Source organism: Notolepis coatsorum (genome assembly GCF_963971535.1).
Source record: "Notolepis coatsorum genome assembly, chromosome: 7".
In the NCBI taxonomy this organism is placed as follows: domain Eukaryota; kingdom Metazoa; phylum Chordata; class Actinopteri; order Aulopiformes; family Paralepididae; genus Notolepis; species Notolepis coatsorum.
In genome coordinates, this window is record NC_140171.1 from 115,578,991 (window position 1) to 115,597,297 (window position 18,307).

At 44.5% G+C, this 18,307-nt stretch overlaps 1 protein-coding gene across 1 annotated transcript in view; it reads right to left on the reverse strand.

The window, feature by feature from the left end:
• rptor (regulatory associated protein of MTOR, complex 1) overlaps positions 1-18,307 on the reverse strand; it is a 606,910-nt gene that overhangs the window by 336,917 nt on the left and 251,686 nt on the right. The window contains 1 exon segment of the mRNA XM_084318354.1: positions 3,394-3,453. Coding sequence (XP_084174480.1) covers positions 3,394-3,453 — 60 coding nt within the window.

Consider the following 18,307-nt stretch of genomic DNA (forward strand, 5'->3'; position numbering starts at 1 on the left):
GGTGGGAGAAGCTGGCGGGGTGGGTCCGGGTCGTTGTAAACAGCGACTCCTACAGTTCGGTCGGGGCGCCTGCTAAGCGCGGATTGGACGTGAGGGGGATAGTGTGGTCCTCCCACACGCTACGCCCTCTCAATGAGAATCCGCGCTGCCAGGTGAAAAGAAGCGGTGATTGGCTGGACGTGTGTCGGAGGAAGCACGTGGTAGCCTCCACTCTCCCAAAATGATCTGACTGTGGGGGGTAAAGCGCAGCGACCAGGAAGGGACTGGGAATTGGCATACGACTAACATTGGGATGGGAGAAAATCGGAGGAAAATGGAGGGGGAAAAAGACCAATAAAAAAATAAAAAAAATAAGGCTATGACTAATGTGTTACCAAGTTGGCTAATTTAATTGTAATCATCTGCTTTTGTAGGTGCATTGTCTGATATAATTATAAATTATAAATTAAATATAATTGTTTGCTTGATAGACGAAGGTTGCAACATAATTATGTAATGTCATGTCGTTGGCTGTGAGAGCAGCCCCACTGCACCCAGGCAGCGCAGCCGAGTGAAACCTTAATAATGAATAATAATAATGACTTGGATTTATATAGCGCTCTTCATGAGACCCAGAGCGCTTCACAGAGTCCATTATTCGTTCATACACAGTCATACCGGTGGTGGTAAGCTACAATTGCAGCCAGAGCTGCCCTGAGGCAGACTCACGGAAGCGTGGCGAATAATCATCGCCTACGGCCCCTCCGACCACCACCAACATTCATTCACATGCATACACATTCATACGAGGCAAGTAGGTTAAGTGTCTTGCCCAAGGACACAACGGCAGTGGGATGGACATGGGCTTGAGCGGGATTCGAACCACCAACCCTTCGATCATTGGACAACCCGCTCTACCCCTGAGCCACGCCGCCCCGACCTTGTTGGGTCACGAAAGGGGCTACTTAATTCATTAATCCAATCCACTTTATTTATAGAGCACATTTAAAAACAACAACGTTGACCAAAGTGCTGTACAAGTCCCACAACATAAGATAAAAAATAATAAAAAAAATTTAAAAAAACAATAAAAAATATTATAATTTAAAAAAATATATATATATTTTTTTTCTCTCTCTCGAAGCTTCGAATTAAAATCGAAGCTCGCCCCCGAAGCTTCGATTGCCAAAAAAAGCTTCGAAGGTCAGCCCTAGTATATATACGCACAAAGTCAAGCACATGTTCAAATTGATAAGTCACACACTTTGCTTAGAAATGATCGTACGCACGGGTTACGCACATAAATGAGGACCCTGGAGCTTAAAAAAAATATGTATATATATAGCTTATGTATATATAAATGTACTTTTTTTTTTTTTTAGATGACAGCATCCCCATTGTCTGTGCTGAATGTTTGTTGGTGTTTGATATTTTTTTGTTTGTTTTTAGTACTTTTAAACATCCATTTTTAATAAGTAGTAGTTTTCATTTGATCCTATAATTTTTTCATTCACCGATTTGTGGATTTCTCTTTTTAGTGTCCTGAAAGGCACCTTATAAATAAAATGCATTATTATTATTATTATCATCCAGGAGGGAAAAGACACTTTGGATAGTAGGGACTGCATCTCTGCCTGTCCTGGCCAGGAAACACTTTGCAACTGTGATCTCCTCTGGCAGTAGTTGGATACATTTGGCCCGGCCCCTTGAACAATACCAGAGACGCATTATGATTTTTTTTTCCAGTCTGGCCACGTGAATCCTAGAGTCGCCAAAGTCAAAAATTTTCTGTTTAGAACCCAGAGAGGGTTATTTGGTTATTATTATTTATTTCACAAATAGTGTTATTTATTTCCTGACTTTTTTCTGTGAAGATCCCAGAGAGGGTTATTTGGTTATTATTTATTTCACAAATAGTGTTATTTATGTCCTGACTTTTTTTCTGTGAAGATCCCGGAAATGGTTATTAATATTTGGTTATGTGTGGCTTTCTGGAAAACAATAAATGTTTACGTTTAGGCACCCCTGCGATCGTCACACTTTTTCTGTTACAAACTGACCCCGGCCCCCACCAGAGAAGGGAAAAGTTATGTGGCCCTCACAGGAAAAAGTTTGGGGACCCCTGCTCTAGAGGAAGTCCTGTCTGCATGTGCGCTGAGCTGACAGCACATCACGTATGAGAGGACTGGTCCATGAGGCAGCTTTAGAGGCAGACATGAGAAAAGAAAGGAACACAGACTTTTGAAAGTCTTAACTTCAGCACCTCAAGGTACCAACTGTGCAGTAGTTACTTACTGCTTGTAATAATTCTAAGGCACATCAACCATTGTGCTTTTTGGGCATCGTTTTACTAATCCGCCCACCCACCCACCCACTCAACCAACCCACTCAACCAATCCACCCACACAAACACAAAGACGCCTTTGAATGTTCCGAGAAGCTACTACAATGACATCTATACTCAGTAGTGATCTGTGACTGAATGCCCGAGAGCCAGAGATGTTCCGATCTCAGCTGTTTGGCACCCGGAGAAGAAATAAGGGGTTTATTGAAGAAAAGTACGGCTTTAAATCTGCCAAACTACTGCTGCACCGTCTGGGGTGGAGAGAATTACACCTGCAGGAAGGAAAACAAGAGAGGGGGGACCAGAAAAAACAAGAGAGAGAAAGAGAGGAGGGAGGGAGGGGGGTAGGAGAGGCGGATGGAGAGATAGAAAGTTAAAAGGGAGAGAAACAAGGATATGTAAAATAGATTTGTCTCATTAGAATGCACGCCGGCAAGAGAGAGAAGAGAGAGAGAGCGAGAGAGGGGGGGGGGGGGGGGGGAGAAACAAGGAAGAGAGATAAAATAGATGAGTCTCTCAATAGAGGACCGGCTCAGTGCCTCGTGGGTAGAGTGTCCGCCCTGAGTTCGGGAGGCTGGGAGTTCAAGCCCCGGCCGAGTCATACCAAAGACTACTTAAAAATGGTACCCATAGCCTCCCTGCTTGACACTCAGCATCAAGGGTTGGTTTGGGGGGAAGTCCTTGCGACATACTAGCGTCATGTCCAAGGGGTGTACTTGTACATCAAGCTGCCTCACGCTACGGAAACAGGAGATAGGCTCCTGCCCCATGTGCCGTTACGGCTCGAGAACCATTGGTTCTCAAAGGCAACTTCAATATTGGACATGACTTAGTCCTCTATTAAGAGAGAGACAGAGAGAAGAGATGGAGAAAGAAAGGAGAGATGGAGAGAGAAAGGTGAGATGGAGAGAGAAAGGTGAGATGGAGAGAGAAAGCAGATATGGAGAGGAGAGATGGTGAGAGAGAAAGAAGAGATGGAGAGAGAGAAGAGATGGAGAGAAAGGGGAGATGGGAGAGAGGAGAGAGAGATGGAGAGAAATACTGTAGTAGATTTGAAGAGAGGAACTTACTTTTCTATGAGGTCTAGCGTCACCCCAGGCACCAGCTTGGCACTCTTCTGCATACAGAACCTAGAGAAACAGACAGACGGGGAGAAACTGTGTTCAAAGACTAGTCAAATCAATAAAAACACATGTTCAAAGACTAGTCAAATCAATAAAAACACATGTTCAAAGGCTAGTCAAATCAATAAAAACACATGTTCAAAGGCTAGTCAAATCAATAAAAACTAGTGCTGTCAATCGATTAAAATATTTAACTCGATTAATCGCATGATCGTCCATAGTTAACTCACGATTAATCGCAAATTAATCGCATTTTTTCCCCCCTACCTTAAACAGATATTTTTCAAGTTCCAAGTTTTAATACTCTTATCAACATGCGAGTCAACAAATGCTTGCTTTATGCAGCCATTTAACACAAAAGGATGACCTTAATGCATTGCAAATTTGCATCAAATTCAAAACAGAGTGATGCACAAAATAACTTAAAAGAAAAGAATAATTTAAAACAATGAATAAAGTGTGCATGAAATAATAGGGGAAAGAAAACGTTAGGAACTTGTTACATTCACCCACACAAGGGCTGAGTAATCACACACACACACACACTCTCCCAGCTCTCTTTCTCTCTTGCCCCTTCCTCATCTCTCTCACCCCCCTCTCTCTATATATATCCCTCACACACACACACACACACACACACACACACACACACACACACACACACACACACACACACACACACACACACACACACACACACACACACACACACACACACACACACACACACACACACACACACACACACACACACACACACACACACAGTATCAATGAGAGCATCAATAATACACATGAGTGATGTCTTAAAAAAAAAAAAAAAAAAAAAAAGGTATAATTTGTTTTAAGTTAATCGTGAGTTAAAAAAAATAGTGGCGTTAATAGAATCGGGCGATAACGTGTTAATATCGCATTAACTTTGACACATGTTCAAAGACTAACGGAACGTAGACCAAATGTGTCCACATTTTTATAGGAGTCTAGCACATTTTCATAACAATAGCGAATATTACCGTTTTCATTGAGGTTTCTTACAAATTAACGATGCTTTATGTTGTCCTTTATATGCCGATTGTACCATATGTCCCCCTTTAGACAACATATGTAACGCTACCAGCGCACTTTTGGTAAGATAATTAGTTTACCATTCGCGGTCGCTATACCGAGGTTGTAGTAATAGTTTACCGCTGTTCAGATCAGGTCGAAGAATAGACACATCCCAGTGACCTGTGACCTGTGCTAACGCTCTTGGGAAATGTATTCATGTAGTTTTCAACATTTTCACCTTTTAATTTTAAACCAATGCTGCCATCTACTGACAACAGAAAGTGTTGTCTAATCGTCACCTTGAGAGCCACTTCCGTATACAGCATCGCACGAAACCCATTCTAGAGATTCCCACTTTTTACTGGGAATGGGACGTGGCCGTATTTGGTCCCAGACAATAAGAGTGGCTGTGATTGGTCACTGTGACGTTAGTCAAATCAATAAAAATACATGTTCAAAGACTAGTCAAATCAATAAAAACACATGTTCAAAGACTAGTCAAATCAATAAAAAACACATTGTATGCAATATGACCGGAGAAACCTCATGTAAACCACATTTCAAATGCTTTAGGTGAGAGCTCCGCAGCCTTACACTAAGCGGGCACTCTAATGAGCTTGACTCTTCAGCCGAACGCACAATCGGAGGGGGGCTCCCCACCCTCCAGAACATTTACAACAAGCGGTGCAGGGGCAAGGCTAAGAGAATCATTAAAGACTCCAGTCACCCGAACAACTGCCTCTTTGAACTGCTGCGGTCAGGCAAGCGATACCGGAGTCTCAAGGCGAGCACAGAAAGACTCAGAAGAAGCTTCTATCCCCAGGCCATCAGGCTGCTCAACGAACAATGAACACTACACAACAACAACCATCAAACGCACATAGCACACACATCCACACGCACACACTCACTTTAAACAAACACACTGTAGCACCCACTCCCCACACTTTATAGCACACACTCACTTTAAACAAACACACTGTAGCACCCACTCCCCACACTTTATATTTATTGATGAAGGATTGCACTACAACTCGTACACCTTACTGTAAATTGTACCTAAATTGTACCTCATCCCATTTCTGCTTTGCACTATATAGTATTGTACATTAGTACACTGCATAGTATTGTATATTATATGGTAACTCAGTTACGTCTATTCTGCATCGAACATTGTACATATGTCTATACTGAACACTGTGACCTCATTTTCTACTTCTAATTTACATGCTATACTATGTTATTTGATACTATCTTGTCTAGCACAGTCTCTGGAGCGTAACAGTAAGAAGCATTTTGTATGAAAGTATTCTGTACTTCTGTATGACAACTATTAAAGAAACTTGAAACTTGAAACTTGACAGGTGAGGCGTCTGTGGTGCTGGTGTTACTGTTTACAGAGCGTGACAGGTGAGGCGTCTGTGTTGCTGGCGTTACTATTTACAGAGCGTGACAGATGAGGCTTCTGTGTTGCTGGCGTTACTGTTTACAGAGCGTGACAGGTGAGGCTTCTGTGTTGCTGGCGTTACTGTTTACAGAGCGTGACAGGTGAGGCTTCTGTGTTGCTGGCGTTACTGTTTACAGAGCGTGACAGGTGAGGCTTCTGTGTTGCTGGCGTTACTGTTTACAGAGCGTGACAGGTGAGGCTTCTGTGGTGCTGGCGTTACTGTTTACAGAGCGTGACAGGTGAGGCTTCTGTGGTGCTGGCGTTACTGTTTACAGAGCGTGACAGGTGAGGCTTCTGTGGTGCTGGCGTTACTGTTTACAGAGCGTGACAGGTGAGGCTTCTGTGGTGCTGGCGTTACTGTTTACAGAGTGTGACAGGTGAGGCTTCTGTGGTGCTGGTGTTACTGTTTACAGAGCGTGACAGGTGAGGCGTCAGTGTTGCTGGTGTTACTGTTTACAGAGCGTGACAGGTGAGGCTTCTGTGGTGCTGGCGTTACTGTTTACAGAGCTTGACAGGTGAGGCTTCTGTGGTGCTGGCGTTACTGTTGACAGAGCGTGACAGGTGAGGCTTCTGTGGTGCTGGCGTTACCGTTTACAGAGCTCGACAGGTGAGGCTTCTGTGGTGCTGGCGTTACTGTTGACAGAGCGTGACAGGTGAGGCTTCTGTGGTGCTGGCGTTACTGTTGACAGAGCGTGACAGGTGAGGCTTCTGTGGTGCTGGCGTTACTGTTTACAGAGCGTGACAGGTGAGGCTTCTGTGTTGCTGGCGTTACTGTTTACAGAGCGTGACAGGTGAGGCCAGATGGAGGCAACAGCAGGCTGCTGTTCAGAGAACTAGGAGAGAAGCACGCAAAACATCTCCACACTTTGCTTAGTGCACAGGTGTGTGTGTCGTCTTCAGTGAAAAGAAAGCATAAACCTAAAGGGGGGGGGGGACACAAAATATTACTGAAGAAGTACAAATGGTGCTGTATTTTAGTTTCCCCCAGACGACAAGGTGAGATGGACGAGTGCAGGAGACACTGTGTGTACGAGACAGAGAGAACTACTGCTAACAGTGTGTTCTAGTTCTAAAAAAAATATATATATATAATAGAGGGGAAGAGAACTAGAGAGAGGTAGAGGAGCAATCAGCAGACACACACGGTCCTTCTCAGCGCTGGGCCGTGAGAGAGACGCGAGGGAGAGAAGACAGCAGCCTTTGTAAATTGCATAGCCTTGTGAGCACACATTTAACAAGTAGAGAGAAAGTCTTGGATCAATTAAATTGATTGACTCAAATATTAGCAATTAAAAACAGTGTTTCTACCCCACCCAGCCAATTAGCATCAATTATTGTCCTGAATGGTAAATGGCTGCATTTATATAGCAGATTTTATCCAAAGAGCTTTACAATTTGTTCCTCACATTTGACCCATTCACTCACACATTCACACACCGATGGCGGAGGCAACCATGCAAGGTGACAACCTGCTCATCGGGAGCAATTAGGGGGTAAGTGTCTTGCTCAAGGACACTTCGACACGCTGCCCGGGAGTAGCGGGAATCGAACCGTGAACCTCCGGATTACCAGACGACTGCTCTACCTCCTGAGCCACTGTCGCCCCTGAACCACAGGTGAGGCTGAGAACTGTAGTTGGCTGGAGGGGAAGAGCATGTTTTCCCTGACTGCAGGTCCAGGTTTTCCATGAATGCAGGTCCAGGTTTTCCCTGAATGCAGGTCCAGGTGCTCGGCACCTTCTGTTCACTTTCCAAGTAGTGCGGGAGATGCAGCTGCATGGCTCACGGAATTCAGATCAAACTGTCAAACTAGGCATCGCAGATATAGAATATAGAAATATACGATTCAGTAAGTGCATTGCCTATTTCCCGCCTACAATCTTTTCACAAACATATTTTAGTAGAGAACGTTTATGAGCAATACTGTTTATACTGGCAAAATAAACAAAACACATAGCGACACTGAACTGGCGGCTGCACTTGCAGCACTTGCGCACCAATTAAAATTCTGGACCGTTCCATACAAGCTCTCTCCAGACGCACCAAGCTCTCGGTAGCCCCGCAAAAAACAATGACTTGAATACAAAAACATTTCATAGATTGGTTTTATCGGGTATCACAGTAGCTAAAAAACTGATCGCATCACGTTGGTTTCAACCGGAAAAAATGTGCCGGAAAGTGTGGTTTCTTACATATCTCGATGTGATATATCAAGAAATATCTACAGCAAGAATTCTGGGGCTCAATGAATCCAAAATGTCAATGTGGTTAGAAGTGGTGGAGAGAATAAAAGCTAGCTTATAATGGTAGTGTCTGGTTAGGAGTGAGGGATAATGGAGGTACTATCCAAGAGGGGGTCCGGGAGGGGGGGGTTTGAGCTGGAGCATATGTGTGTAGGGTTTTAGAAAATAGGTATTAGGGGTATATTATATACTAACATTTATATAATTGTAACTTCGCTGGATATACACTGTATACGGTTAAAATGTTATTATTGACTATTTTTGTTTTATCCTGTTTCTGTACTTGCATATATTTTAACCACCTTTACTGAAAGTTTCATTATACAATGTGTGTTGAGTACTGACTTTTAATAAGTTTTGTTTTGCAATAATAAAAAAAAAAAAAAAAAAAAAAAACATTTCATATTATTCAATATAATTTTATCTCCCGACAGCTGAGCTCCCCCCCCCAAAATGTAATACCTGTGCATATGAAATGTAAGACATTTTAATACATTTTATTTAGACTTTTTAATACCCCGCAGATACCCTGCTGTCTACAGCGAGGTCCAGCTATTCTCCGCATTCTGTTCATTTTCCAAGTAGTGCGGGAGTAACGGCTGCGTTTGACAGATCAAACTGTCAAACTAGGCATTGCCGATAAAATATGAAATAGGATTCAGCAAAATGCAATGCCTAAAAAATAATGGAGTAACTCACAGAAGCAGTGGTTAATTAGCAAGGGTGCAAGCTGTCTGCCTAATTAACCCTGACCTTCCTATAGGCACTTGCACTGGAATTATGTTGATAGGGAGTGTATTTCTTGTCAGCTATTGTATTAGCAAACATTACAACAAGAAATAAACTTCGGTCCAATTAGAATGTTTATGTTGTCAAGTTGAAACCATCTATATCTCACAGTGAGGGTGACGATTTAAAAAATAAATGTGATCCATCCTCAATTTCTTCCTCCTTAAATATATAACTTATGTTTTTAAGTTACAGGAAATTACAGCAAATTACCTTTATTGCTAATTATTTTGCCTCCCGGACGGGGGGCACAGACCCCCTCGGGACCATGCCCTAGTTAAGACTCAGCACCATCTTGTTTTAAAGTCCTGGGGAAAGCCTTATAATTAATTATGTGGGATACTAATGTTGCTTAGGCTGGCTTGCTCCATGAGGACAAGCCTTATAAAAAAAAAAGTGTGTATAATTTTGCGGCACCAAGTGTGCAAAACGTAGTTGGTCTACAGTATGTGTAACCTGGTAATATCATACCAGTGTAATATTTGGAGACTGTATGGAAGTATTTCTAACTTAATTAAGTGCTTGATTTTTCATGTTAATGAAATTATGTTGGGGTTTGAGTTAAATTAATGGCTGAACCGCGGGGATATGTTGCATTTTCTCCGCAGTAATAAGAAAACCACCCTAGAGCTGTTGTAGCATATTGTACAGCAAAATACGTCATGAGAATACTATGAATTAAGCACATTTACTCAAAGGGGCACTTCACCTAAAACACATTGATTTAGTTTGACAGTTATTGAGAGGTAATGAGTTTGAATATGTTACGACCCCCTCCACTCTGTCACCATTGTCCGCCTGTTTGTGTGTATGTTATGTTCTATGTTGACTGGTGCTGGAGGTGGGCGTGGCTGGAGTGCTCATCAGTGCAATGGGCGACACCTGGGCCCGGTGGCGTGAATATTTTAGGCAACCAACTTGTGTTTAGCGTTTTTCTGATTGGCCAATACGCCCATGTGACCACGGCAGCGCGAGAGAGCGGCAGCGCGGAAATAGGCTGTCTATTGCCTCGCGCTGCAGCGCGGAAATAGGCTGTCTATTGCCATTCTCTAAGTCAAACTCTAACCTTAACCAGCTCCTTAGCAGCGCCTAAACTTAACCCTTCTAACCTTAAGCAACTCCGAAACAATGCCTAACCTTAACCAACTCCGAAACAATGCCTAAACTTAACCGGCGAAATGAATGCACGTTAAAAAATATTGCCATTCTCTAAGTCAAACTCTAACCTTAACCAGCTCCTTAACAGCGCCTAAACTTAACCCTTCTAACCTTAAGCAACTCCGAAACAATGCCTAACCTCAACCAACTCCGAAACAATGCTTAAAGTTATGCCTAAACTTAACGGCGAAAGAATGCGAATGCACGTTAAAAAAAAAAAAAAAAATGAAATTGAAGGGAATCGAACTAGCCAGCAACGAGCCGTAGGATCCACAGCCATGCAGCTTTGCCAATTGAGCTATTTCTGGATACTGAATAAGGGGCGGTTACTGGCATATAATGAGCTCCGCTCTGCCGCTACGCTCCGCGGCAGAGCGGAGCTGCCGCGTCGCCGCGGGGGCGTGGCTAGACGCAAGTTGGGCGTGGTTAGACACAAGTTGGTTGCCTTTAATATTTAGGCGGCCCGGTGTTCCCATGCTCTGTTAAAACACTCATGGAGGGGCGGCCGGGTGGCGCATCGGTCTAAGCGTCTGCCCACCACCACAGAGACAGTGGGATCGAATCCAGCTGTGGTGCTTCCGGGTTGGCCGACCGGGCGTCCATACTAACACAATTGGCAGTGTTAGAGGGTGGGAAAATCCGGCGAGGGTGGGTCCTGGTCGTTGTAAAACAGCAACTCCTACAGATCGGTCGGGGCGCCTGCACAGCGAGGTCGGATCCTGGGGGAGGTAGTGTCCTCCACACGTTACACTCCCCCAGTGAGAGTCCGCTCTGCCAGGTGAAAAGAAGTGGGGATTGGCTACACATGTGTCGGAGGAAGCATGTGATAGTCTCCGCTCTCCCAGACCGACGGTAGGGGGCAGAGCACGTAACGACGACTGGCCCAAGCCGCAGGCAATGCTGACACCGGGATTTGAGACCGGAGTCTCTTGCATTGGTGACGAGCGCAATCTCCGCTACGCCACCCAGCCGCCGATAATTGTGTACGCTTCTCCAAGTCACCACCCCTCTCACTCAAGCCATCTCCTCTTATTCATATAATTCTGTTCCTCTGTTTTCTTACTAATCTTGTAATTGATAAAAATTTACTAATCTTGTAATTGATAAAAACATAGTTTGGTAATATGGTTCACTGTATTCTTAATCTGACCGGCCGCCTTCTTGCATACACACATTGACACTGTGACAGCAAAGGCAAGACATCACCTGTATGAGGACATTCAAGGTCTCACAGAATGTCCTGTGTGGAAGAATCCAACATCTCATCATGTTACCAAGACAACAGCCTACATCTGGCACCTTCGGGAGGGCCAAGGGCCCTATAGCCCAAGGGCCACGAGAGGCTCAAACAACCATCTCTTCCTGGGGGCCACAATGAGAGCTCACTCCTAAGCCACTGACCTCTCTAATTGTAATTGATTCACGTGTGTCTTACTAATACATTTATATTGAGATCTGTCCACATAACTGATCGATCCGGTTCCACAGCACCTGCCATCCTTCTCTGCCGCAGTGCAGAGCTGCCTGACGGGGAGACTAACCGCCTGGTATGGGAATAGCTCCTCTCAGGACACGATGGCGCCACGGAGGATTGTGCGATCGGCTGATCACTACGGGTGCCGCGGTCCCCTCCCGGCAGAGCCTATACGACAGCAGGTGCGTAGGCAGAGCCAGGAGGATAGTAAAGGACCCCCACCACCCCGGCAATGGACTGTATGTGTGGCTGCGGTCAGGCAAGCACCTGCACAGAATCACACACTGAGGAAGAGTTTCTTCCCACAACATCAACAATGAACAATAACTATTGAAGGATAATATACCCAAGGCCACTCACTTAAATATGTATACTATACTTTGTTATACTTATTTTGAATATTTTGCTAGATTTTGTATATTTAGTTTGCTCTGCTCAAATATTGTCATCTCTTATCAGTAGTCTTTTGTGTGATTTTATTGAATTTTATGTTCCATTTGATACAACAGTAACAACACAGCATCAGAATTGAGTGGTAACATTTGCGACTAGCGTGCTATGCATCTTGGCTTTGCTAACTACAGTCAAATGGGTTGAATGTGGATGTTACAATCCCAAAGAGGGTCTATGACCGCATGTTCGGTCTTAGTTGGAACGCAAGGCTTTCTGGGTGTGTGTTCCCCACCGCAGGGCATCTATCCCTGTCCTGTATGCTCTGGGTTAGAAACTGAAATTAATGGACGGCCATATTGCCATCCTTCTAATACCGCCATGAAACCAACGCGCGCGTGAGAGGTATCCGGGGTGGACCTGGGGGTACGAGACAGCTAGTCAGGTATCCAGGGTGGACCTGGGGGTACGAGACAGCTAGTCAGGTATCCAGGGTGGACCTGGGGGTACGAGCACGGTGTGGGGCATTTCACATTCGTGAAGTTGTGTCCCGCTGTGGCTCAGCACACAGCACAAGATGATAGGAGAAGACAGAGGGTGGCAATCCTTTTTAGTTTTTTAACAAGCCATTTACATTTTCAGCCATTAAAACAATGCTCTACAGTGAGAAAGAAAGCCAACAGGGTGGGAGGGTGGTGTGAGAGAGAGAGAGAGCGAGCGAGAGAGCGTGAGAGAGAGCGATCGAGAGAGAAAGAGAGAGAGTGAGAGAGAGAAAGAGCGAGCGAGTGAGCGAGCAAGCAAGAGAGAGAGAGGCAGAGAAGAGAGAGGAAGAGAGAGAGAGAGAGAAAGAAGAGAGAGAGCGAGAGGATCTCTTTCCCCTTTTAGACACGGGAGACGAGGATAGATAACAAGCTTTGGTTTAAGTGGAACTCCGGCGTGTAGAAGGAGCGCCCGCTCCGCTAAATGAAGGGGACACAGGGTTTGATCATGCGAAGCCCTCTCCGGCACATTTTCACATTAAGAATTCATCAGTGCACATCCTTCTGCAGACGCACAAGACGATAATGACAAGCTATGTGAGGATAGTAGGATACGCTTCCTGTCCCGAGTTGAGGGTCATGCGTACATCCAGTGTGCACAAACGCACACAATATTTACATGAAAAGAACAAGTGACGTTTATGTGCTAATGGTGCTCACATGCATACAGATTAGGGCTGAAACAATTCCTGTGTTTTGTACGGGTGCTTATTAAAGGCTGTGCCGACGGCAAGAACCATGAACCAAGTTCAAGCCATTTTGTTGAAATGAAACGAGTTTAAGAGAAGAGACAGGCTGGAGAAAAACTACAGAAAGAGAGCACATTTTGGGATAATTTCAGAAACAAAATGAAAACTCTGCTCCTCACCAACTACTGCTACTTCCTCACCATCTACTGCTACTTCCTCACCATCTACTGCTACTTCCTCACTATCTACTGCTACTTCCTCACCAACTACTGCTACTTCCTCACCATCTACTGCTACTTCCTCACCATCTACTGCTACTTCCTCACCATCTACTGCTAATTCCTCACCATCTACTGATACTTCCTCACCAACTACTGCTACTTCCTCACCATCTACTGCTACTTCCTCACCATCTACTGCTACTTCCTCACCAACTACTGCTACTTCCTCACCAACTACTGCTACTTCCTCACCACTCTACTGCTACTTCCTCACCAACTACTGCTACTTCCTCACCACTCTACTGCTACTTCCTCACCACTCTACTGCTACTTCCTCACCAACTACTGCTACTTCCTCACCATCTACTGCTACTTCCTCACCACTCTACTGCTACTTCCTCACCAACTACTGCTACTTCCTCACCAACTACTGCTACTTCCTCACCAAAGTACTGCTACTTCCTCACCATCTACTGCTACTTCCTCACCATCTACTGCTACTTCCTCACCATCTACTGCTACTTCCTGTGTGTGTGTGTTAATCTGATGACAAATAAAGACTTATACTTATACGTATACACACACAGTGTCCAAATAGAGCAGCCCTGCCTTCTCCTCATTGCTGCTCTCCCATCTCTCTCATCTGCTCCACGCACAGTTAGCGGGTCTTGTCCATAGAATTATATAGAAGTCTCGTCACTTCTTTGGTCCTGTTGTCACATTGTTAGCTCACTAAAGGCGGCACATGTGGAGCCTCTGTGACCAGTGTTAATTGAATGTGCAATACTTCACACTTGAGGAGAATGAAGGAGGAACAGTAAAAAGGAGGATCCCAGCAGCAAAGCCCATACTGTATGAAAGCCATGCCACAGAACACTGGCAGGTTCGAGCACACGAGATTTAGCAAAGCACCCAATGTTAAAGCATAGACACGCCGACCTCTATAAGTTAAAGCTTTTGGAGGTTTTGATGCTCTCATGCTAAGCTAACTCCCCTTATCAGAGTTATCAGGCCTGAGAAATCATACAGCTGGGTTTCGATTGATATGAAAAATAGTTTTGACTATGGTCAATATGGTAAATTAACATACAACATGCAGTTCAACTGACTCGTCTTATTTTCTCTTTTGTATACTACTATTGTAGTACAGTATAATGTTCTTGTGATTATGAAGTTTGTGTAAAAACTTTTTTTTTATCTACTTTTTCTCCTCCTATTTTTCTGTATTTTTCTCCCATCCCAATTCAGTCGTTATGCCAATTTCCCCATCCCCTTCCTGGTAGTTGCGTGCATTTGCCCCACACTTGCCGGTCTAGGGAGCCCTGAAGTCTATCACATGCTTCCTCAGATACATGTGGAGACAGCCAGCAGCCTCTTTTCACCTGACAGCGAGGACTCTCACTGGGGAAGTGTAACGTGTGGGAGGATCACACAGTACTACCTCCCCCAGTTCCCTCCCTCGCTGTGCAGGCGCCCTGACCGACCTGTAGGAGTCGCTGTTTACAACGATCAGGACCCACCCCACCGGCTTTCCACCCGCTGACACTGCCAATTGTGTCAGTATGGACGACCGACCCAAGCCGGAGGTACCGCGGCAGCCGGATTCGATCCCACTGTATGCGGTGGTAGACAGGCGCTTGGTCCGCTGCGCTACCCAGCCGGCCACAAGTTTGTGTACATTTGTAATGTGTCTGTACTCTGTTATGTTAACATCAACATGCAAAGGGACTACCGGTGGGAATTAGCCTCTGGCTATAATCTGGCATTATCTACACGGAAATGCGTACTGTCCCTATTTTAAATAAAGTTAAAGTATTTCTTATGCGATTACTCTATTAATCAATGTAATAATCGGTAGAATACTCCATTGCTAGCTGCAGCTCTAATACAGATGAACAGAGTTGCAGTGTTGGCATGAGACGAGGGGACAGCAGTAGCAGCAGCACAGCGACACAGACACAGAACAAAGCACCTGTCAGGGAGCAGAGCTGCACACTAATTTATTTATTTCAACACATTGAATTAGAGGATAGACCCCTTGAGATGCACCCACCTAATTTTCAAGGGGGTCCTCGGGCACAAAAACATTCAGCACCATTGCCTGCCAGGAGAAGACAGGTGGTGTTGTTGCCTGCCAGTCTCTTATAAAAGGAGAAGACAGGTGGTGTTGCCTGCCACTCTCTTATAAAAGGAGAAGACAGGTGGTGTTGCCTGCCACTCTTATAAAAGGAGAAGACAGGTGGTGTTGCGTGCCAGTCTCTTATAAAAGGAGAAGACAGGTGGTGTTGTTGTCTGATAGTCTCTTATAAAAGGAGAAGACAGGTGGTGTTGTTGCCTGTCAGTCTCTTATAAAAGAAGACAGCTGGTGTTGTTGCCTGCCAGTCTCTTGTAAAAGGAGAAGACAGGTGGTGTTGTTGCCTGCCAGTCTCTTATAAAAGGAGAAGACAGGTGGTGGTGTTGCCTGCCAGTCACTTATAAAAGGAGAGGACAGGTGGTGCTGTTGCCTGCCAGTCTCGTATAAAAGGAGCAGACAGGTGGTGTTGTAATTTTTTTTATGAACAATTTTTTTTATAATTTTTTTGACATGACATAAAACTAGACACACAAGCATTAATGTGTTGTACATTTGTGTATATTCTTCTATCTCTCCTCCTTCCATGCCCTCTTTTTTCCATCCCTTTCCTTCCTACCATTTGAATACCTACCCCCCCCCCCCCCCTTCCCCCTTCCCAAAGAGGGAAGGGGAAGTGAGGAGAAGGAGGGAGAGATGGGGGGACACGGGCTGGTGTAGCCTGTATGGCTGGCTTCAATTCCTCCTTGCTGATTGAGACAAATGACATAGTTGGCAGGTGGAGAACTCCGCTGAACACTAAGCACTAAGCAGAGTATTCCCTTTGCAGCCAGTGCCATCAAAGCTAGCAGAGAACATTGAAAGCAAGCTGTAATACGTGTGGAATTATTGATGCCTCTCCCTACAGTACACACACACACACACGCACACACACACACACTGTATCTCTCTCTCGCTCTCCAACACGTTTAATTGGTGTCAATAAAGCCACACTGCGACACATTCTTTGAGGAGGAAAATCAAACAAAAAGGAGAGAAAACTAACTTTTTTATACTTCTCAAAAATATATGGTCCACTGAGGAGGGAATTATATGACACCTAGGGCTGTGTGCCGGTGTGGGTTTTCTCTTACCGTGGTGAAAAAGCAACGGTAATATAATCGACAGAAACAATTCTACCTCCAATACAGCGTACACTCAAACCAAGCTCTGATAACAATTAACAGCACATCTGCTACACCCACTTGCGCATGCAATAATAATCACTTCACCAAAGCAATATTCATTTAACTCAAAATCCCAACATCATTCCATTAACATGAAAAATAAAGCGCTCAAGTCGTTAATTACGTTTGAAAGACCGCCAAACAGTCCCCAAATATTACCCATGTATGATATTACCAGGTTACAAATAGACCAACTAGGTTTTGCACGCTTGGTGCTGCAAAACTATACAAGGTTTTTTGCTCCTCGTGGAGCAAGGCAGCTCAAGCAACATTAGTATCCCACGTACACGTACAGTATAATGAATTATAAGGTAGGCAAAGATGTTCTACCTGCTGTTGGCCACACACACCTGGCTGCTACCCTGCCCCCCCAACCCACCAAACCAGAAAGCAATTACCATAATTCTCTGTCCAAATGGGTGATGACAGTAATGAGCTCAACCCAGCGGTAGGCATCACATGATTGCAGTATTGCGGTTATCGTCACAGCCCTGACTACATCTTAGTGTGTGAGTGAGAGTGAGAGAGAGAGAGAGATGTTCATGTATCAGGGTTCGAAATTAACGGGGGCTTGGGGCAAAATGCCTGTGAAAATGGACAAAATGCCCTCGAGGGGGGGCACAAAATGCCCCAGACAGTTTACTAATTATATATATATATTCTGTTGAAGTCCGACATATTTAAATATCTCCGGTCATAATGTCATGTGAAAATAATTCCCTCGCGACCTGTGTTTTGCTGATGAGAATGGCGGTGCGGGAGCTTGGTGCTGGATTAGCGAGAAGCATGCAACTGCAGAGCCGCAGAGCTCACAGTTGTGCCCGCACAGTGCAATACTCCAATTCAGCCATTGGCAATTCAGCCATTGGGTGGGTGGCGCTGCTGAGCGGTCCCCAGACCAGACCTGATAGCGCCGCTGGCTCTGCGGCTCTGCAGTTGCATACTATTGGGATGAGTTTATCGCTTCGTTGGGAGGCGGAGATTGTCATTGGTTTCAGCGATCACTAGGGATGGGTACCGAATTCGGTACTTTTGAGGTACCGAACTGAAACACGTCGGTACTACCGAGTATCGAATCAAGTGAGAAACCGGAAAAAAAAATAAAAAAAAAATAAAGAAAAATAAAAAAAACAAAATATTTTATTAATTTTTTCTTTTTTTACTTTTTTCTTTTCATGTCAACGTTCACACGCACAATATATGCTTACCTAGGATTTGACTTGATTCAACAACAAAGCAGTCGGAGCAATGACAAGCCGAAAAACTGTCGAAAATTGTAGTTATTTGAAGTTTGGATTTTTTTTTAACGACTGAGGTAGGTAAATAAAATTTCTTGAGACTAAAGTACCGAAAAAAGGTACCGTTGGGTACCGGTATCGATTCACAGGTACCGGTACCGGTACCGGTATCGGTTCAAATGTGAAAGGTACCCATCCCTAGCGATCACGCAACGTTGAACCCCACGATAATGTTGCCGTCTCTCTGCCAAATTTCTCAGTTCTTCGCTTGATATAATTAATACAAATGTCCAATATAACGGAATTCGTTAGCTCATAAAAATGTGATT